The 23,008-nt window shown below is 42.4% G+C and overlaps 1 protein-coding gene across 8 annotated transcripts in view; it reads right to left on the reverse strand.

Annotated features, from left to right (window-relative positions):
- The window catches only part of RGS6 (regulator of G protein signaling 6), a 231,979-nt gene that overhangs the window by 30,216 nt on the left and 178,755 nt on the right, over window positions 1-23,008 (reverse strand). For all 8 annotated transcript variants that reach the window (XR_008209171.1, XR_008209172.1, XM_052693953.1 and 5 more), the window contains 8 exons: window positions 21,365-21,441; window positions 18,693-18,774; window positions 18,119-18,193; window positions 16,884-16,982; window positions 15,794-15,855; window positions 11,950-12,060; window positions 9,219-9,344; window positions 2,366-2,552 (listed from right to left, as the gene is read on the reverse strand). Coding sequence is in view for 6 of the 8 variants with exons in the window: in XM_052693953.1 (XP_052549913.1) it covers window positions 2,366-2,552; window positions 9,219-9,344; window positions 11,950-12,060; window positions 15,794-15,855; window positions 16,884-16,982; window positions 18,119-18,193; window positions 18,693-18,774; window positions 21,365-21,441 (819 nt within the window). In the remaining 2 variants the exon portion in view is untranslated. The remainder of the gene's footprint in view (window positions 1-2,365; window positions 2,553-9,218; window positions 9,345-11,949; window positions 12,061-15,793; window positions 15,856-16,883; window positions 16,983-18,118; window positions 18,194-18,692; window positions 18,775-21,364; window positions 21,442-23,008) is intronic.

The following is a 23,008-nucleotide window of genomic DNA, read 5'->3' on the forward strand; positions in this document are numbered from 1 at the left end:
TATCAGGCAGTCACTAGCCTGATGTGCACTGGGCTCTGCTGCACCTTCTCCCTCCCAATGCTTTACTTTTCAATGCTTTTTATACACAATCGACATTCTGGGAGTCTCCCAGGTCTGCCCACGGGCAAAAGTGCAACATCACTTTGTCATATTTTCCACCTCAGAAGCTGCAATTTCCTTTTCTCAGTCCAGCCAACCCTTTTCTTTCCTCATAGTCTTAGTGTCCCTGCATTGCAGGCATTCAAAGAATGTCCCGTTCAGTAATGTAATTATTTTCTTGTCCCTTATTCACAAGGACATTTAAGTTATTTTCTTCCATGCTAAGCCTACACAGGACAGGACAACACTTATATTTCCTCTCCCACAGTGGACTGTTTTGACTACTTGCATCTGGTTGAATCTCTAGGAATGTGGGATGTGTGTGAGCTCAACCTCCTGGTGCCAGCATGCCAAGATAAGGCAGCTGGGCTATTGCCTGCTGCAGGTCTGTGAGACAACAGAGTCCCCAAGGTGGCAATGTGTAGTAGGCGATGCAACAGCAATGCTGATGGCCGGAGATACCAGGAGGGTACCTGAGAGACTCAGGGGCACCTATGTGGGCTGCCATGAAGTGGAGGTGTGAACAGGAGTGGTCCCTCTCCAGGTGAGGCAGTATCAGCCAATGTTGTGCCAGCTTCCAAAGGGGCATTAGGCATACTGGCAATGTCTGGTTTATCTCTGCTTCTTAGCTATCTGTTCAGGCAGTCAGAAACAGCTAGCTTGGCCTTTGCAGAGCTACCAGAGCCCACCATGATGCACAAGAAGGTGACCAGGGTTCCCCATCACTACTATGGCAGACTCTTTCTCTAAGATGACCATAGCTGGGCCTGAAAGCCTACCTCTGCCTTGTATTTCTGTTTCAGTGAACCAAAAGAGATGAGTTGAGGACAGCAGTAACATAAAAATTCTCTGAAATAAAATTAACCCAAGGAGCTAAAATTGCAGTCTAACTGCTAGAGCTCTGGCCTGATTTCATCAACTACCCTTTGAACGGCAATTACATTGTAAACTGATCGGTTCAAACCTAAATCCTCAGTGTCTTCTTCTGATTAAATTCTCATTGCCTAAACATCCATCTTATTCTCTGTTCTTCTACTTATCAATTGAATTAATTCCTCCATTTTTCACCTATCTTCTTTAGCCAGCATTTTACCATCATCTTTTTATTTTTTTTCAGGCAATGTAAATTTGCAGAAGTTCTAGTTCACTACAACTGCAAAGCAAAATAAAATACATTTTAGCTAGAATGTCTTTATACTGCACTGTTTCCCAGATTTAAAAAGAACATTTATGTTGTCTGATATTCACTTAAGACTTTGCGTACATTCCTTCTACGTGGGCCCTAAGGAGCAGGATTGCATTCAGGAAAATACAGTATTTGATGCTGGTTTGAAAAATTCATTGCCTAACCTTGTATAAGTGGTCCTCAACATCTCCCCTGAGATGAAAATATTTTGTTAGCAGAGTATTTTGAAGAACTGCCCTTGAACACCAATTTAAAGAAAATACAAGAACAAGGGTTCTTTTCATTTGTTGTTGATTTTACTACACGCTCTTGATAAAAATGATTTTAAGGAGAATATATTTTAATTGTGTCCCTGTTAATATTTGCAAAAAGATTCATTCTTCCTTTCTCCTTTTTTAGCCTTTATAAAATGACATTTTCACTTTTTCAGAAGGTTATGCTGTTTTATCCTAGCTCGCAATAGTTTTTCACAGATTATCTATTTTCCTAAAGGCATTTTCTGTATATAGTTTATCAGTAAAATTTCCCTGATAAATACAGGGCCCCTAGGAGGGAAGGATTATGCTCACTGCATTGCTTACTGTCCTAACGTTATCCTAAGGCACTGTCTGCGAGACAAGTTTCTAGTTGTGTTTGAGGAGATGCTGTGTTTGGGGTTTGGTTGGGAAGATGTAATCAGCTATAAATGAATAAATGATAAAGCAAGTGTATTAATAAGAATTTTTATAGGATATCAGCCATTCTGAAAATGTGACAGACTGTTGACAGGGGGTACAGAGAGCCCAACTGAACTTTATGGCAATCTTTCATCTTTGCTTTCTCTGAGACTTGGCTACAGCTCGCTGTGCCTTGCAGACTTGTAAATTTCAGAACATTTGTTCCCAGAGGAGCATTAGCCTGTAATAGTTGATAGATTCAAAGAAAATATCATTTGCCCAGCTTGAATAGATACCCTCAAAGTCACTTCCAACCGTGCCTCTCTCCTTTTTCTTACAAGTGAGCAGTGACAATGTGATAGTAGAATATCATGGTAAAACTGAAAGTTTTATTAGCAGCAGTTCCATAAAATCAAAAACAAACCTGTGCATCTTCATATGTGTATCTCCCTGGGTCTTTGACGTTTTGGCTTGTTTTCTCATAGCTGTGGGAATCCAGGTTGATAGCACTCTGGGCCCCAGGAGCTAGAAACTCTTGCCAGATTTCCTCCACTCTGGTGGTCACGTCCTGTAGAGGTTGTTTTTTGAGATCTTGGACAGCCAACCAAAATCTGTAGTGGGCAAAAATAAAAATGGGAGAGACTTATTAAGATAAGAGGAGATAAGATTTTATCTTTAGATAAGATTTTGTTGATAAGCCTGGGAAGAGTCCCAGATGGCAGCTGAATTTGCAGAAGGCTCTCCATTTAGCATGACTTTGGGGGAAGGTGTGATATACTTTACACTAAATCATTACAATGTGGTTAAGATCAGAAAAGTGACTTTAAGAAGCGAAACATCCTTATTCAAACCATCTCAGCAGACGTGTGACATTAGGCAAGCAAGCAGGAAACCTCAAGAGCCCATGCAGCTGGAAGAGGAACATGAACTGCTTTCCACCACCCGCTGCAATCTGCTGGTAATTTCTGCCTGCAGGATCTGTTGTCTGTAGAAGATGCAAAATGCAGAACAACAAACTTAATATTCATATCATTTCCACGGTTAAGTTGTGGCACCGGCATTTAGAAAAGTCTGCTTTTTTTCTTTTTATTTTTGAGACTTGTAAACTGACCATTATTCAGACAGATGCCATGAGAAGGGATGAATACAGAACCCAGTTATGCCCATGCCATTGTGCTCTGCAGGGAGAGCCAAGGTCAGTGCTTGTTCAGGGCAGCTGAAAGAGCTTGCACAATACTGAAAATCATGTGTCCCTCGCTTTTAATTATGGAAGACTACCAAATAAATGAATTGAACTTTATCTGAAAGACTCATTTCCCATCTCAAATTATTAATTGGTGCCTTGCCTATTAGCACTAAAGCAAAAGCTCCCTCATGTTGGGAGGAAGATGAGGCAGTCTATTCTAAAGCAAAACCCTGCGGGCAGCAAGGGAGGAGGGAGAAGCCAGCAGTCTCTTTGACTCCTGCGCTGCTTTGGCCCCTGGGCTAGCTATCAGCAGGGTTTCCTGGTGCTGCCACAGAAACAAGAGGGGATCATCATCAAAGGAGGCTGCCAATCCATTTAGCCTTGTCCCATACTTGCAGTAGAGGAAATGGGCCTGTTTGGGAAAAAATAATTGAAAATTTTTAATTGCAAACGTGATGGTAACTTGCAAGTGCAGAAAAGGCATGAAGAAGAAAGATGCTAATCAACCCAGAGTAGCTGGGACATTTTAAGATGAATACTTGCCTAGACAGGAAATGTTCTGTCCTGAGCACCTGGGAGCTGGGCTGGGAGCAGGCACAGTGTGAAGTGACAGTTTGCCAGCACAGGAGCACCATCCATTCTAATAATCATTTGGCTCAGTCTGAAAACCACCCAACCAAACCAACCTGATGCTAACAAGAACAAGCTCTTCCTACTGCAAGCAACTGCAAATTCATGCCCAAGGCAGAATGGCCTCTTCAAGGCAAAGGGGGTTTTTGCCTTGGTGGAAATTTCAAAGTAGTTCATTTGAGCTCATATCTGAAAGTCACAGAACATCAAAGAGAGGTACCCAGCCCCACAGCCATGACTCCCAGGCAAATTATCTGCTATGAGAAACCCATCCTTAATTCAGTGCATAAGTTGGGCTTCATATGGCATTTCTAGAACACTTATAAGGCAGCAGCAGAGCCTTCTGCTCAGGAAGGGTGCAGACACACAAAGGCTACCTTGAATTTTATAGCTCTTGAGCAAACACACTCCCTGAGTCAGTCCTGCAAATGCTGGAGCACAAGCTGGTCCCAGGCCTATGAACAGCCAGTAGGAGATCCTGCATTCCCTCCTCCTTCCCCCAGGAGCTGACCCATGGCAGTCACTTTGTGTGGGGCAGGAAGGAAATGTCCACCCATGTTGTCCCCAGCAGCGTCCCAAGGAGAGCAGGAGCAGCACAGAACTGCTTACAGTGGGGGGGGAGGCAGCCCTGATTGCAGGTTCTCTGCCCTTTACAAAACAGAATGTTAGATCTGGAGAAGGCTGATAATACGGTGTCCTAAACTAGTGTCAGAGACATAAAGCATTCTAGCCTCATCCAGCATGTAATTAACTTGCTGTCACTCGTGGGAGATATCCTGTAATGGTGCTTTATCCCATGCAGACTCCTCATGGCACAGGGAGCTCCTGGAGCTCCAGATGCCTGCTCTGCCCCTATGGGGTGCTTGCAGATGCCCTCAGCAAAAACGCTGCTGGGAAGCCCTGGGGCTGCTCCTGAGATATGGTGCAACACAAAAATGAATTTCAAAATTGAATCAGACACAAAATACAGATGATTAGAGGAGAGACTGTCAGCATGAAGATGGTGCTGTAACATCATCCCAGGGCAGGATGTGACACCCCTGGTTGGCAGCAAAGTTCTGGAGTGACTCTTGGTTTGAAACATGACCATGTTCCTCTCTTCTTGCCTCACAGCCCACCTTGCATCTTTCACCAGACAGCCTTGCTCTCATTTCCTTTCAACAAGATAAAACCATCAATTTAACAGCACAGCTGGGAGGGTAAGTGAAAGTACAAAATAAGCACACATCATCACAGATGGGGGTGGGGGGTGTTCACACTCTTGCATAGCTTTATGGCTGCGGTAAGCATGGGGTGGCTGAGGCCAGCAGAAAGCCGCCCTCAAAGAGACATGCTGGGACTGGTGGCTCAGCGAGGCCACGCACTAGGGGCAAGCACAGCTCTGCTCCTTCACTGCTGCAGCATTCCTAGCCAGTGCTGAGCAGCAGGAATGGGAACAACACGCCCACTGCCCTGCTGCCTCCCCTGCTCTGTCCTCCCTCCTCCTCCCCCCCAAGGCTGGGCACCCCACTTCTGAGCAGAGAGGTCCTCACACTGCCATCTCTTACTTCTCTTGGACAGGATGTGACTCTCTGCGGTTAAGCAGCACCCAGTGTGCATCCGGCTGCCTGCCAAAGAAGTGAATAAAGCTACACAGAGCTCAAGAAGCAGCTCTGCTCACAAGTGACAGCTGGAGCGGAGAGATGCAGCCACCAGGCTCAGGTCTCCAGGATGAGTATGTGTGATTCGCAGGCAAAGGCAGAAGAAAATCTTTTCATGCCACGCTGCTTTCCCTCGGCTGTGGAGCGCCCGTGCCGCCTGGTGGCCAGCAGGGATCAGTCCTTGCGCCTGGGGCACCAGCGCCAGGGCACCCGCATCACCTGTGGCACCTGGGGCTGCTGGGAATGGCTGCAGGCAGGGCTCGGGGACAGCCTCCAGAACAGTTAACAACTTAGTGTGAATGGTTTTGCTTTGTAGAAGTACTGGCTTAAGTATTTTTTGCTTAATAGGTCTGCTTTCTGTAACGTCCCAAAATTTCATTTCCTGATGAAATTTAAAGGAAAAAAAAAATCTGGCAACATGTTTTGGCCATTAGGCATCACGTAAGATAGAAACACTTTCTGCAGATAAAATTATTTTCCAGATCCATTTGCAACATGTGTTCACAATAGCACACAAAACGCCCATGCTGCTATACTGCAAGCTCCACAGCACATTCCTATAAAGTGTCAAGTGTTCCCTACTTAGACCCATAAACAGGTGTGCAGTCTTCTTTCCCATTGGGTAAAATTAGCATGTCCCACATTCCCACCTAGCTGTCTCCTTCCAGCTGATGCCCTCTGAAGTTGGGGAAAAAAATCAATCTACTGGTTAGATGAACATCTCTGCTATCTTGAGGTGTCTCACGAGATTTGCAGGACATGAAAAATATATACAACTCTCTGTGGGCTCTTTTTTTTTTTTAAATTGAAGTTTTGTCATTGCTATATTTTGAGTATTTCTAAAATCAACGGAGGCAAAACAAGTTGTAGATGAAAGACAGCAAAAGAGACAGAAGAGAACAAGAAAAAGAGTTAAAATAAAAAAAAGAGAAAAATACCCACCTACCTGGCTTTCCTGCTCTCACATAAATAATGGACAGACAGTAAATAAATAAGTTACAGGGCTCAGCCAAGCCCAGGAGACTGGTGGACATGATCCTGCAAGTATATTAGAACACAGAAACACAGTTGGAAGGAGACCTGGGAGGTGATGGAGGCTGATCTGCTTCTGTCTCAGGCAGTGCCTCTCTTGAGACCCTCAGCAGCACTGATTTTTTTTTTTTTTAAAGGAAGACATGGAAATGCCTCACTGTCATCCAGCCTGGGATTTTGGTCAGGGGCAGAATTTAGTCCCTTTATTATACTGCTGGGTTACAGTCAGAGCACACATAATGGAAGTTCCTTTCTACCACCAGGAATTTCTAGATTTTCCAGCGGTCACTTTCACAGATCTGTCCTTAGGATAGCATGGTGGCCTGCCAGACTACTGCCAACAAAGATTCACCTGATGCTCCCAAGGTAGAACATATCCCTGCTGTGACAATTCCCGTGTCTCCAGACCATTAGTAGGAGGAGGGGCTTTAACAGACACCTGCAAAAGTAATTTCTCTACCAAGGGGTTACATGGTGTACCCTCAGAAAGTTCCTCACAGCTTCCCAGAGTTTGGGCTGGAAGCATCTCACTTATCCATAGCTGCCTACCATGCAGACACTGTCACCTGGATTCGTCTCAGGCATATAGATATTGGAAAATGAGAAAGCTTTATGGTGTAATTTAGTTGCTTTTAGATTTGTTTTCACTTAAAGCTAAAATGAATCCTTCTCTGGTGATCCACTGACTCCTCTTCAGCTCCTCTTCTCTCACACTAAAAGGAGCCTTGGTACTGGATGACAGAAGAAAGCATGTGCTATCAAGCTATCAAGCCTAGGTGAGACAGGTTCCACTTGATGGTGAGCATTAACTTAAATCCTGCTTGCATGTTTAAGCATCCAGCAGTTGATTTCCTTTCTACCATATACACTTAATGAGGATTCAGGAGCTTTCTCTGCCACACCTGAACCTTAGGGAGCCACCTTTTGCTTCTTAGCATTTAACAATCCATCCTGTCCCAGCTTTGTTTATGAATACTTCTACCTTCATGTCCTGTTGGTTATTATTTACAGCCGCAAGCAGGTCTACCAAACTGATCCAGTATTAGGTCACAACGATGCCACATTAGCCAGTAGCATGATAACGACACCATAAGAATGAAAGTAATGATATAATATTAACTAATGATGATACCAGAGTCTTCCAGAAAGGATGTGGGATTTAACCTCTCTATCACAGCCACTAATTTGCAACTTCCCATTGCTACAGGCTTTCTCATAACCAACAAGAATGCATATCCGCAGGAGGAGCACCTCTGATTGACTGAGAAAGGTAAATGCTTGCTTTGTAATAATGAAAATTTCACGATCTGTTTGAATAGGATGCACCTGGGGGACACCCACTAGTGGTAAAACCTGCTAGATTTCATTAGTGCAACCCCAAATATATTTCAGGAAACCCATTTGAAGAGCATTTCAATATAGTATATTAATTTTGCACTTCATCACTACAATTTCATTGCAAATGAGCACCAACATACATAAGTTCAGTCATTAAGCACATACAAGTTCAGTACCTGTTCAGCAATATACCTGTTCAGCAATACAGTGTCAAGTTCATTTATGTAATTTACCAACACTTCCCCATTTATCTTAAAAATAACTTTCAAGTTCTTAAAAATCACTAACATAAAAGCACATTGATTTTTCACTGTTTTGCTACTGCCATGCTTTTTGTATTTCTCCCTGGGCAAGCAAATACGATAAATATGACAGTCAGTTCCAATGTCATTTAAAGTCACTTTCTGGGAAATTTCACAAGCTAGCAGACAGCAATAAAGCGACAATTGTTCATATGCTTTACTAATGCACTGAAGTGAAGGAAGTTTAACAAAACATAAATTTCAAGACTGTGCAATTAAGTTCTGAACTGGTATAAACTGAGAGCGTCACCAAAGCTTGTCATAGCCAGCAAAGGCACAAAACCAGACCAACTGCACGTTCAGCTGGTGGCAGATTTCTTCATCATTTGAGCAGGTATGAGTCTGACAGTAAAACTGGGAGCACTTTGTCTGCATCTGCCAGATACCTTTGTGGCCTATTGGAAGAGGACATCTCCTGTGCTAATAGCAACAAAGAGAGCACAGGAGTGCACACTGACACCATACCACCAATTCAGACTTTGACTTTGGCATCAGCTTGCCCTGATGCCAACACCACTGAGTGCTGGCCCACCAAAATTGGCAACTTACTCCTGCTGCCTTTTCCTGCTGTAGTTGAAGCAGCAGAATTGTGCCACAGTATCTACATCAATATCTACATCATGTTTCATACTACAAGTTTCACCTTCTTCACAGTGAAGGAAGACAGAATACACCTAGAACACCCACAGAAGAGAACTCTAATATAGTGAGAGTCAAGCTCTCAAATAGTTAAGAGACACCAGAATTCGAAGTACCAAATGCAAACCTGTTTTGCTGAGTGAAAGCAACAGCTTCTGGCCACATGAACATCACCCCATATTTTCTCCACATGACCCCTGCCACAAACACATGCACAAATTCTGTGTATCATTAAGGGACTTACAAGTCATGTCTCATCACAAAATTTCAACTTTGCAAGCCTATGAATGTTATACTTGACAACACTGACTGCTAAACACTGCTCCTGGGATTACTTATATCATTCTAATGCAGGTATTTGTAGCAGTGCTACAGGCCAGACCTTGCCATTCTCAGCATTACTCAAATTGCTGTTTTCAGAAGTTCAGCACAGACCAAGCACTGCATTTCACCTATGCAAGAGAGTATGATTAGCCCCGTTTATTTAGTTCAAGTGAAAAATGGTTTCACCTGAGGTTTTCTGAGCTGAATTCTGATTCCAGGAAACGAAGGAATTGGTCACGTCCTACTGGGTCCTTCAGCACCTCATCCATGGAGAAGCCCCATCTTTTCACACGCTGCTGACTAGGTTCTTTGCTGTTTGGAGAGAGAGGGGAAAAACAGATGGAATGTGCATTTCTGCCTGCTGTCCCAGCAGCTGCTGCTGTTCCTGTTAAGCAGCAAAGGGAAAAAAATTATCAGACAAGGAGACGGTGGCTGTTTCCTTAAGAATTTCCAGATATACAAGATAGCAAACAACACACAAGAAGGAGCTATAAAGACCAGGGTCATAGTTAATACGATTGTGCTGCTAATACGATTTGGGTGCTGCTTATATGGCAAAATGAGAGAGAAAGTGAATAAGGGAGACTTCTTGTACACTTCGCATAAAGAACTATTCATTTTATGTCAAGGCAGAAAGCAATGTGCCAGCAATGTTCTGTAGGCTATCGGCAAGCTCCAGAGCATCACTCTATATCCCACACAGTACTGGCTGCTAACCTGGAACTGCCTTCAGACTGAGAAGCAAAGAGTACAAGATTTTTAAGAAATGATTACTGCTTTGTGGTCTTGTATTTTTCACTGCCTCTGACTTTTGGGTACTTAAGTCTTGCAAGACGTAAAAGCAACTCTCTCTTCCCCTCCATGACAGTCATACTCTCAGCTGGGACACTGAGTTGTGGAGGCACCGAAATTCTCTCACAAGCTTTCTGCTATATTATTTCTTAATACAATCCTGCTTACATAAGCTGTTGTTTGAATTGCCAGACATGTTGCAGAGATGCCTATGGGGAGAGGCACTGCCTAGGAATTATGAGGATCCCACAAGACAGCCTACATCAGAGAGTAATTTGGGCTCACAAAGTGTTTGAAAGCTTCTGGTGTGATGGCATCATACTATGAGACAACCATTAAAACATAGCTCAGCTGCTCACATTTGTGACAGTAGAGCCATTGTAAACAGTACGTATCTATTAAACTTTATGTCTTGTCATGTCCACAGTGATTCCTAATCCTGGAGCCTTAGGGGACAGTGGCGATCTGTGCTGAAGACAAATAAGCCACAGGGGTAAATAAAATGCCCACTTTGATTTCCTCTTGCTATGGAGACTAAGCAACACTGATGGGCATGTCCTCACTCGAGGCACAGAGCACTGGGGCTGGCTCCTCCTCTGCTGAGAGAGCCACACTGGACATGGGGACATGAGAGCTGCGCTGGTGCAGAGCTATGCACCAGCCAAGTTCAGGGAATTTCCTGATGATTCTGGAAATTAGAAGCTGCTCTGCTTGCTGCTGCACAGACTGAAAAGGCCAAAGTGCTGTCGAAGACAGAAGCCTTTCTGAGACATTTCCCCAGTGCCGCGAAGGATGAGTTGCACAGCGCTGACCCTGCTCAGAAGCTGGCTTTGCCATTAGAAAGGAAAGGGGCATTAGTTTCTCTGAACAGGGGCTCTGCTTTCCTGACACAAGAAACAGCCTTGCAGGCAGCGCAAGGGCTACCAGAGCTTTTGGGAATCATTTAATTATTCATGCAAGTTGCAACTAGATGCAGACACAAGGAGGTATCTTGCTATAGAGAATAAAATGAAAATACAAAGATGTTTGTTCTCTCATCTCACAACAATACAGCAGGAGAATCACTTTCGTAACTCTGAAATCATAACAGAAACAAAGCTTTTACTCTATTTCTTAGTAAGTCCAAGATATTAGGTTGATTATATTCCTTGGGGACACAGAAATATTTTCAAGGGTATCCAGGAACCTCAACAGACCCAGAAGTAATGATGTCTGGATTACAGTGTGGGTGGAGCTCCTCCAGAGTAGTATTTTGCAGGGGTTGCATCTGTAACCCTGCTAGGGAGGATGGAGAAATTGAGAGAAACTGACTGAAAAAGAAATCCAAAATATTGATTTTATATGAAAAGAGGCAGAGACCAGGGAACTAATTACCAGCTTCTGTGACTTTCAGAGAAGCAGGGGACAACACCTTTCACATCCCACATCACATGTGTTTTTACACAGAGAAATAACTTGCCCTTTTCCTGGAATATTGATTCATGGTGAACTGGCTCTCTTAAGCTGGCAGCATCTCAAAATTTACATGATGATTTAAGAACAGATAGTATTAGATTTGCCATTCTTTTTCTCAAAGATTTGCTAAAATGAACTCCCAGTTCTGTTTGGCACTGAACAATAACAGCAGCTCTGCTTCAGGAAAAGCTGCACAGCATTTGCAGCCATCTGCCAAAGGATGCTCTGAGTGAGCAATGAAGGTGGCATGGTGAGTGACAGCATCTTGCTATTACTCAACGTGTCCTGTACAGCAGTGGCATCTTGCACGGGGTTCTGCAATTTGGGGAGGACCTAAGAGCAGGCTCTCAAGGGTCAAAGGAGGTGTGCTGGAACAAGGATCTTGTAGAGGTATCTTGTACTAGTGGGCTCTAAGAACCAAGCCCAGGCATGCCCTGTAGGGGCATGAAATCACCCTAACTTACACAGTAATGCAAATTAAGCACATGGAAGTGAAAGGGCTGTATAAACCACAGAAATAATAAACTATACCATTCTGTTTAACTTCAGTTATGTGAGTGTATCATGTGAAGATTCAGAGATGAAACTTCCTATCCCAACAGCCAGAGGAAAAGCAAACCAATAAAATTGCAAGACAACTCTAACATTACCTAAAACTGCCAAATCTTACCTCATTTCAATGTCCCACAAAGCTGCATCATCACTTATCCAGGGGTTAGAAGGCTCAGCAGGAGTGATAAAAGGGTCATATTCCACATACTGCTCTGTGTACGCTATTAAACTGACATATTAAAAAAAGTAAAAAAGAAGAAGATAAAGACAAAGCCTGAATACTCAGTCATGTATCAGAGATATAGGTTTTCTCTCTGCCCCTCCCACCCCCCCTTGTTGGAGGGCTTTTTTTCCATGTTTGGATCAGAGTGGTTCTTAGTACTCACACACAACAGCCCCTTTTTCCTGGAAGGGTGCATGCAAGGATTTCTCTGCAACACTCACCAGTTCACTCAAGGTTTCCTCAAGGTTGGTTCTGCGGAGATGCCTACAGACAGCCTGATGTGGCAGCAAGTGAACTGATATGGTAGGACTTCCCACAGACAGCAACGTGACTCTGAAGCACATGTCCTCCACATTTGTTGCATGCTGCTATTCCCCCCTTCCTTTTTTTTTTTTTTTTTTTTTTTTTTTGCAAGGCCTTTTGTACTCACTGCTTTAAGCATTGCAAGTAACTCATCAAAATACTGTCATGCACTGTAGCTAAGAACACAATTAAGTCATTGTAGGATCACAGTCCTAAGCATCAGATCTTCAGCATATAGGAAATTTTGTTTTGGCAGTGTATCAGTTAGCACAGTGACAATGCAATGTACTCAGTGTAGTTAGTTTATAATCATTAATGTAAAACGAAGTAAACTATACAGGTATTGAATAAGCACCTGGCTTTTATGCTGGTCTGCTTCAAGCCTAGAAAAAGCACACAGCCTCAAATCCTAAGAGCTGCCTGTGAAAAGGCCCATGTCTGCTTGCATTCCATTGGGCATTCCATTGGGGTTGGGACTAGGTGGCAATTTTATGAAAGGTAGGCAGTGAAAATATCAAAAGAAATTTGTCCCAGTCTATACTCGAAATACTCCAGGGCACTTTTTCCTTTTTCTGCCTCAGTCTGCCAACTAATTAAATAAGTTAATTGAGTCTCACCATACTGAAAACTAATCTATTTTCACTGTGATTGTCCATGCTAAGTGTTACCTTTGGGTCTTCCACACCTTCAAAAGATAGGAGAAGGAAAATACCCCGTGAAACCATGGGTCACAAAAGGCAGAAACTTTCCCTGACCTGCCCTACAATAATTACTTCTTTTTGTTTGTCCTAGCTCTTATCATGAGGCATTAAAATCATACACTTTTGTAACCACAGCAGGTTCCCACTGCCCCTCAGGGCACTCAGGGCTGTCTCATCTCATTTCATTAATTACATTTCACGACTGCTGTGGGTCAAGGGTTGGAGGAGGGAGCAGCGTCCAATTTCAGAGAGCAGCAATCCCAGAGACATCAATGAGAGAGAGGGGTGGTTAAAAAAATAAAACATAAAAAGCCAACAAAAACCGACACAGAGGATAAATCAGGAGGTATATGCTGTGAAACTTGAATTGCTTGTAACAATATAATAAGGTGGCATCAGAGGGGAAAAAGTAGATGAAATAAGGGTCGATTTGCTAAACGCATGTTGCTGATTCAGTATAATGACAGGAGCTGAATTATGGCCTCATTGTCTAAACAAGGCTACAGGCAGTGGGAATCCTAAGGGAAAGTGTTTCTGCCAAAAGGTAAACCTGGGCTTTTGGCTTTTCAGGTGATGCTGTGTCATTCTGGCAGAAGAGGTGATGGTTAAGAGTTCATGGAAGGGGGCAGAGCTTGCACTGAGAATCTGTCTATCTCACTATCAGGTGGCCCTGCTGAGCCTTCACAGCAACTTCAGGTGGTTGAGAGGATAACACAGGTTTGTGACACATTTTCATTTAGGGAACCAAGATTACTTTTGATAGGAAGGTGTTCGGGCTTTCCTCAGCCATTTCCGTAATGCCACATGTACTGGGATTGCATCAGCACCGCCTGACGTGGTCAGGAAAAACAGTAGGTACAATTTATTCACAGTTTTACTAGAGAGTTGTCAAATGTCCTTGCCAGATCCTAAAACCAACAGTGTTCATGTCCCAAGAGAGGAAAAAGGATTTGGAAGTAGAAAAACTGTTCCCTGTGTTCCTGGAGCAGCTGAGGGATGCCTCAGTCTTAAAAGCAGAGCCCAACCTGAGAAGTGCCTTGCTACTACTAACAGCACCTCCTTACTCAGCACATCTGCTCTTGGATCACACATCCAGTGTTTCACACACAGTCTTCAGGGCAACACAGGCTTCATTTCAGGCAACAGGTCAACTTAGGCCACACAAACTCATTCTCTCTCACCCATCCCTATCACTGCTGAGCCCCTCCAGGGCCTTCCATGCCACCCCTTGTGCCAAGCCCCACCACAGCCTGGGGCTCTCCAGCAGCACTGTCATCCACAGTCCCTCCAGACCAAGAAAATTGTTTTTTGTCCAGTTCTACTGAAAACTAATAGATTTTTCTTCTGGCATTGACAATGACATATTTATCATGGCAGTATAACTTGAACAACAGGTGTGCTGTGTGGACAGGACCTGATGTTCACAGTCAGTGAGTTTTATTGAGACCATCTTATTGAATAAATACCAACCCAGAAAAAACTCAAGCAAAACACATCTGCTTGTCTGTAAATTACCAGCCTGGAAATTATTACTGTCACAGTATATTAAGGTCACCGTAAGTAAATTCAGTATATAATGAGAATTTTTGGTAAAACACAAAATTATCAGAACAGAACCAGAAAGCCCAAAACATAAATGTGAATGTGCTAATTTCAAAGGTGTAAAATAGTGTGTGAAGGATTTCAGAAAGACTCTGAATATTTTCTTTTTAACTGGATAAACTTTAATTTAAATTGATAAACATTATGAGCCAGTAGGAACTTTCTGTTGAGCTCCTGCCATTTAATTTGCCTAGTTTAGTGTACACACGCTAATTACAGGAGCAAGTACTGCAAAGCACAAAATTTCATAGGGAAATCTCTTTTTAATTTGTTTAAGTAAAAATTCCTGTTATTTCTCCAGAAAGAGCCATCCCTTGTCATGCCCATCATGTTCAAGACAGCTTTGCTCTGAAAGCGATGTCACAGAAAAGCATGCTGATCCGTACATTTGTCACAGCAATTCCACTGAAAACGTGAGTAGCTTACAAGTATCTGAGTAAAGGAGCTGTCACTCTCAGGAAGCTAAATTTGAGCTTGTTCTTTACTTGTTCATACTTTCCTACATGGACTAAATTTTCTGCAGTGAAACTGTGCCTTGATTTGCCTCTATGAGAAATCCACCTCTTCATAACATTGCCTTGAGTAGTCAAGATACAAACCTAGTACTTTCCATAGGGTTTCACATGCATAACTGAGGGCAGAAACTGGCCCTACAACACCAGCACAAATGAATCCCAGCATGAATGCAAACATCACATGCAACAAGATGCAAACACAGTGCCCTCCACAGAGATTTGTCAGTCTAACAGGAGAGGAGCACTCAGAGTTCATCCAGAAAGTAAAAATTGAATGCTTTTCAACTGAAAGAAGAATGACTTTTCTTTAAGTAAACACTAGACTTTAGTGATGTAGGAAATGAATGCCCTGCAATGGTTCTTTCCATTGTGATCACATTTCTCTTGCTTTTACAGTACAACATTCTCCTTTTTCACTCACTTTTTCTTAGTGGCAGAAGGGCAAATATCAAATGTCAGTGGTCAGCAGACAAGCAGCATGTCTGGACGAGGAGGGAAAAGAATTCACTGCTCAGAAATGGAACGAGCCTTCGTGCATCCCTGCCTACTTGCTATTTCTAGAAATGCTAAACTTGAGATGAAGAAGTAATGAAAAATCACATACTTGGGGACACTCACCTTTCTGCTACTTTGGACATCTTTAAACAATGCCTGTCTATCTGCAGGTTCAGAAAAGTTATCTGAGGAGAGAGATGACAAGGGCATTAACAATCCAGGAGCTCCACAGCATGCATTGATCACATCCCAACACACTATTGATTTCTCATTCCAAACAGCTTGAAAGTAACTCAGAAAGAAATGGGACCCTCCCCCAGGTAATAGAAGCAGCTTACTAGCTGCTTCCATCAGGAGTCTCCATTTCATGTAGCAAAGTCCCAGGGGGAGCTTCAGAAGAAATAATTAAAAGTAGGAAAGACATATTTGGAGCTGAGGTTCCTAGACAACTCAGAGTGCAATGTGATCCTTATTTTATAATACACACTTTCATTTCTCTAACCAAGAAAATAAAGGTTTCAAAGTACATTTGTACTGTGCTATAAAGTAGTTCTTCACATACTCTGCAGTCCATACTGCCTATGGTGGAAAAAGCTCAAGAGATTTAGTGTTCAGTCTTAGTTCAGAAGATCAGTCTAAAACTAGCTGCCTAAGAAACATGTTTAATGCCTTCTTTACTAAAAAGCTGACCCAGCAGTTCCTGCCCATACTTCAGTGAGAGCTGTTTCTTGCAGGAGAGCAATTTTGAGCCAGAGCTCCCCATGGAGGGGCAAGAACCCATGATTCAGACATTTCCTCAGGTCAATTCCTCAGAGCCATTCCTCAGAGCAATTCTACAAATAACTTTTTTTCCAGTTCCCCAAAAGCACCATGTCTGTGTTCTGGCTGTGCCAGCTTCTCTAGCCTTTCTCAGTGCCCACTTTTCAGGCATCCTCAGTGGATGGAAATTAATCTGCCTACTGGCCCACAAAGTAAGTAATCAGAAGGTTAGTGTTGCCCATAACTGCACTGCTCAGTTAATACACATCTTTAAATACTTACTGCTTGACATAAAGGAAGTGAGGATCAAGCATAGTTAAACCAATGGTGGTTTCTGCTGATATCTCTACAATGTTAAATGTTTTTTTTTATTTAAGCAGAAAACAACTGCCTGACTGTTCCAGATGCACCCAGCTCTCAGGACAACTGAACTGCTGCACAGACATCCACTTACTTGTTTCCGGAAATCCTCTTTTGTAGCTTTGCGTATGGGCTGGGAGGGCACATGAACAGGGCTTTGGGGCTGAGATTCCTCTGTAACCCCATACACTGACTGCAAGGAACCAGCAAACAAACAGAATAGATGAGAGCTTTTTCTCTGTTATGCAATGAGAAGTGCAGTATGCAAAACAGTAAGGTAATAAGCCAACAATTTCCTACATTTTTTTTCCCCACACAGGTAAACAATCATTCAGCTGGGAGCAAAACTGACAGATCTGACTGTGCTGCAGATGCCTGCATTTGGGATGTCTGTAGGCATGCCAGCGGTGTGCTCAGAGCTTCCTGCACAGCTTGCTTTCCAGCAAAACACTCTCACCTGAGACCTTCCCCTGTTGCACATGAGGTGTCCGCTCTGTGCTGCTGCAGTCTATAGGGCTGCTTCACAGGACTTACTGAAAAAGGAGCTTATCTTAAATACTAAAATACAGCTGATCATTTTTAGGAGCTCTGAGGGCTGTGTCTCTTGTATTTGTAAGAAGAATGCTGTGAATGATTGTTGTGGCGAAGTAAGCGCAGAAAAAATGTAATAGAATCCAACACTTTTCTTTCATTTTCTTCCACTCACTTGAATTTCTTGTCATAAAACTACATATCAAAGAAAGAGCTTAACCAGGTGTCAATCGCTCAAGTTCACGCGAACCTAAAGATTGACTTGTAGCCATTTGTTTTCAGGATAGAGACTTACACTGAAAGTAATATCAACTGTTCTGTCATTTAATATTTTTGCTTTTCACTTTATGTTCAAAAGAGACAGGTGAATATCTCTGCTGAAATTTAACTACCAATGGAATTTAGCAGTCTAATTTCACCTCTAAAACTAATAAAAACACATAAGAGTAAGAACTTGCTGGAAGTCAAGAGAATCCAAGCTGCAAATGATCAAGCCTTTGAGATTATTAAGGCACATAAAGCACTCTGAAAAACCTGTGTCCAAATAACTTCTGAAAAGTGTGACCCAAGTGTTTTTGCCAACTGATTTTATTTTTATGGGAATGTAGAGACAGTAGACATCTGTTGCTAAAACTGCAATAGTAAATTCACCATTTAATTAGTGAAAACATTCTCAAAACAGAACTGACATTTGCGAAACCCATCTTCTGATTTCTATTGGGAAAGTCTGATATACTCTAGGTGTCAAGAATGACTGACATTAAAAAAAATGAAAGAAAACCAGAAACTCACGCTGACCTTTTTCACCTTCTGTGGGTTTTTCATACGACGACACTTTCTAATGTCCATTTCTGTGGTGTTCACACAGCCTGGCTGAAAAGAGACAGTTAAAGGAGATGGGTATCACATTAGTGTCTTCTGCTTACAGTCTGCATGCTTCCTTACCTACCTAAAATAGAGTTTAGATCTTGTCCAAAATTCTTTCCTTATGTTTGCACTCATAGATTATGCTTTCTAAACAAGAGAGTGCACGTACCCAAAGTTGGCATCTCAGCATCAAATCCGTTTACTTCTAACTTCAGCACAAAGCAGAAATGCCACAGCTAAGAGGAGAGCTTTTTCTAGGAAGTCTGTGACAAACTGCTTTTCTTCCACCCACACAAAAAAATATCTTCAATACTTGATATTTATAATATATTTCTGAGTCAACAGTTCCAAGCATGCACAAACCAATAATATCTGAGATACTCTTGTAGAAGCCTGTTCTAAATTGTGAGGAAAATCCATACAGTGACCTTAACGACAATATCACTGTGCAATTCACGGCACAGTGTTAAATGAATTAAAACTGATCATTTAAGAAAGGCTTTACCACAGGCCTGTGCACATCCCAGAATGCTCTCTCCTGGCTGTCCAAAATTTTCCTTTCTGTTTTGTCCTTTTTCCTGTCAATTCTGAAAAACAAAACAAAACAAAACAAAAAAAAAAACTTGTGTGCATAAACACACAAGTTACCACACAACTATTTTTTCCTTGTTATATTTTCTAGCTAGAGTTTTAACTCAGTGACAAAAATGTTCAGAAATCTCTCTCTCTCTCTCTCTCTATTTTTTTTTGGGTATAGAAATGTTACACTCTGACTTCCAAGTCCATACATCATGAGCAAAACATCATGGATTTTTACTGCAATGTGTGTCAAGAGGACTCTTCCTATTAAGATGGAAAATTTATCTTAACATATGTTTGTTTGTTTGTTTTCTACCTGGTGAGAACAGCTTCCTTTCCTGATGCTCTCTTCCCAAACCATTTAGCTTTGGCTCCGTCAGCATCATCTGGCCTGTATCTCTGGGCATCTCTCTCCTGCAGGCTGAAGGGCCACCTCAGAAGGTCCTGCTGCACCCAGAGACCTCACTGCTATGATCACAGACTCCTGTGAGGCAGCTGCCCAAGGCCCCTGAGCAGTGACAGCACAGGCAACACTTGTGGTCGCTGTGCCTGGAGATTCCAACAGAGCGGCTCCATCTGCCCTGGTGCTGGCAGTGTGGGGTGACAGCGTGAGTGACAGGGCCCAGCTCACTGACAGTGTTGTGCAAGCCAGCACTCATCTGGAGATATGTGATGGGGTTGGCATGGGTGTAAGTCACTAATTTCAGCCATCATGTAGCCAGTAAATTGATTCACTGAAAGCATACACATCACAGGCCACTGGAGGTTGTTCAAAGCAGCTGTACCTGTACCTCTCAGCAGCATCTAGCAATTCATGTCTGATGCTCAGCTCTACACGTGAGCACAGCACAGTCACCATCAGCTTGTAGGACCTGCCTGCATAAAGACAGATGACACCCAGAGAGGAGGAACCCTGCGTAAACCCAGATGACACCCTTGCCTCCAGACCAGGCTTGAGAGGCTGACAGCATCCCCGTGCTGACTTCTTGCACTGCTGCCACCTAGGATAATGACAGCAGTGAGAGAAAGCACAAGCAAGCTACAGCTTCTGACAATCAGGTTCTCACTTCTCTTGTCTTTCTTTAGGAGAGGCAGTGATTCTCAGCTGAGTCTGTGCTAGAAGTGTACCAAGGAAATTGGGGACTGAGGCTGACGCACCTGAACACCCCTTCCCTCCCCACAAAATCCTGGAGTCCAGTGCATTTTGGAGCTGGCTGAGATAAAAGAAACCAGCTCAGCATGAGCAGCCACCAGACACCACTTCACTGTACCAAGATGAGAAGCAAACACAGAACGCAAAACCAGGAGAAATGCTTTTTAGATGTTTTGCTTTGTTCTCTGTTTTAGTTAACACACCGCCAAGCACTGCATTGTGAATTCTAGTCCATTTTTTTCTCCATGAAAAGATGAGTATGCAGTGCTGACCCTGTAAAAAATCTGAAATTAAGATTTCTTTCTTAGGAAATAATTTATGCTGTAAATGGAATGCAGAATTTTGTTTTGACTGAGATTTTTTCCCTTTTGGCAACAAACCTTTAAGTAAATGAAAGTACAACTGCTAGTGTAACTTCCAATTTTTTCTTCTAAGCAGAACACTGGTATTCTCTTCAGAAAAAAAATCCCTTAATTGCCTTGTTATTTTGAGGATAATTACCACATACTTAAATAGTGCATAATTACAATTAATCAAAATTCCAACGAGTTAATCAAAGATAGAGACCAATGCCTCAGCCACCCCCTCAAGTAAAAGTGTCCCTTAACTTTTTAGCATCTGATGCTAAAAGTGCACATTCTTTCCATTAATACAGCCCGTTAGTACCCTGTATTCTTATACATCACCTTCATCAGCCTTCCAGTTTTACAGGAGATGATTACGTGCACAAAATGGGCACACGGGCTGTTAGGTACACTAGTCTACAAACCCTGGACAACGCTCATTTTGCAGCAATAATGACAACATGCTAAAAACATCAAACTGTTTTTGGAAAGATGTGAACAAGAATGAGCATTTCAACTGTGAGTAGAAGACAGAAAAAAAAAAAAAAAACCCAACAGTATTTAGTTGGAGTAAGTTTCATATAAGTGGTACCCAATCCTCCACACTGTTAATCCAGCATAAACTGGAGTGCAGAAAATAGAGGTACAGCTGAGTTGACTGGGGATTGCCATAAATGAGAAAAACACAGTCTGTTGTAAATAGCACCTTTATAAGCACTTCTAAATAACAGTATTTTAAAAATACTTTACAAGCATCGAGTTATAGAGACCGATATCAAAATTTCGTTCTTTCCATTTATGGGAAATAAAAATACTACCAACAGCAGAAGCAGAATGTGCAAGTGAATCGCCCAATCTTGCATGGAAAATTCAGGCTCAGGAACTCCTGATGGGCATTTCTACACAGAGACATTTAAACACGTCTTTCAGATTCTGGCACAAACCTTAGCAACTGGCTCTCTATTGTTTCCAGTCTGCTGATGATTTACCAGTTCCATCTGAGCTTAGCTGCAGTGAAGACTTTAAGAGAGAAACTCTCGGAGTCCCCCTCCCTGTGCAGCCCTAGATACTGGGGCAGTTCACTGCTCCAGAATTACTCACTTCACTTGCGCCTCAGCTTGCATGAAGATGAATTCCCATTTCCTTGCAAACGCTCTCTGAAGTCTTGCTAAGTTTTCCTGACAAAAGATGAAAATAGTTAAGAACAATTAATTCTAGTAATTACAACAATTGTTTGAGAGCATTTAGTACGTTGGGAGTTAATTTTATTTCCCCTTCTTTTTTTTTTTTTTTCTAAGCTGGAGAACTCAAGACATGGAAATCAGTGCTGGTTTCAGGTGATTTATACCACAGACAAAGCAAGGTCATGACACATCTTTTCAGGCTGCAGCCAAGAGGACCCTGTCAGGAGAAGTAATAGAGTGTGATGAAGACAGCCCGAGATCTCTTAGTAAAATGGTGATGGTCTTGTTCCCAAAAGATAATACTGAGAAGCTCTGCAAAGCTGACAATTTCCATTTCTGATAGCAGATGGCTGCCACCTGCATGATTCCCTCTCTTCGCTACTTCCTTTTCCTCCCCACACTGGTTCCTTTTGCTAAGGTGTAAAGCCTGAGCATCCCCTGCTCTGTTCAGCCCTGAGAGCACTGCACAGCTGCACCGCACTCAAGTCTGGGAATTGCCAGAATGATTCACAAAAGGAAATAGCTTGTTTGTCTGAACAATGAAAATAGCTCACTGAGAGACCAGATCCAGATGCAGCCTTTTTCCTGCATCTGAAGAATTCTAGTTCAGGTCTATTGCAGAGAGCATCAGGATCTGAGCATTTGGAGATGGGTGTAAGTTCCTCACAGACCGAGGTCAAGCTCACTGACACGGCCAGAATCTGAGGCTCAAAAAGCACCTTCTATGATTCTATGAAGTCACATCCACAACCACTTGAAGACTAGTGGTCTATGAGACCACTAACCTGACCCATTACAGCTGGTTCAAGTGTTACAAATTTTCTTTGAAAATGAACAATATTAGTTCTACTGTTGTTCTTTTTACATTGATTCCATTTAAGAAAATGCTTAAGTGCATGCATTTCAGTGCTAGAAGTCTCCCTACTTTTTACTTCAAGCTCTTGTATAACACAAGACAAAGCTTGGCTCAGTTACCACCAAGTCTACTTAAGAATTTCAGTATTCTACATGGAGGAAAACAGTTAAGCAAATGATTTACAGCTGTGCCAAGCTGTGATGATTTCCTTTACTGTGAACCACTTGTAATATCTGCAAAAAGAATTTTTTTGTGGCTTTGATTTATTTTTTTATTTTAAATTATGTTCATATGTGCCCTCTGGAGTAAATATGATGAAGCCAATTAAATATCACCAATTGAAACATTCTTTGAATCATGCTTATGTTTGTTCAGTTATAAATTAAAGTTAAATCCAATCATGCAAGCTCAATCATACAATGAAGAGCTCTGCTTTACCAGCAGAAATTGGGAGTTGCTTGTGAATGATGCAAGCAGAACCTCAAATGAAATGTCCCCTGTGATGCTTTGTAGAGATTCTCTTTGGAAACTCCAAGGCGGTGCTGGTGCCTGCAGAGAAATGTCCTCATGCTACATCTACAAAAGTTGGTACTGAATGTACAGGACTCCTTCCCACTCCCCTAAACCTGCTTCTCTCATGTGTGCTCAACTTACACCTCCAGTGCTGGGTCTGCTTCAGCTCTCATAAAGACTAGGAAAAGTCAG

The sequence above is a fragment of the Tympanuchus pallidicinctus genome, unplaced genomic scaffold, assembly GCF_026119805.1.
Source record: "Tympanuchus pallidicinctus isolate F22 unplaced genomic scaffold, pur_lepc_1.0 scaffold3, whole genome shotgun sequence".
NCBI lineage: Eukaryota > Metazoa > Chordata > Aves > Galliformes > Phasianidae > Tympanuchus > Tympanuchus pallidicinctus.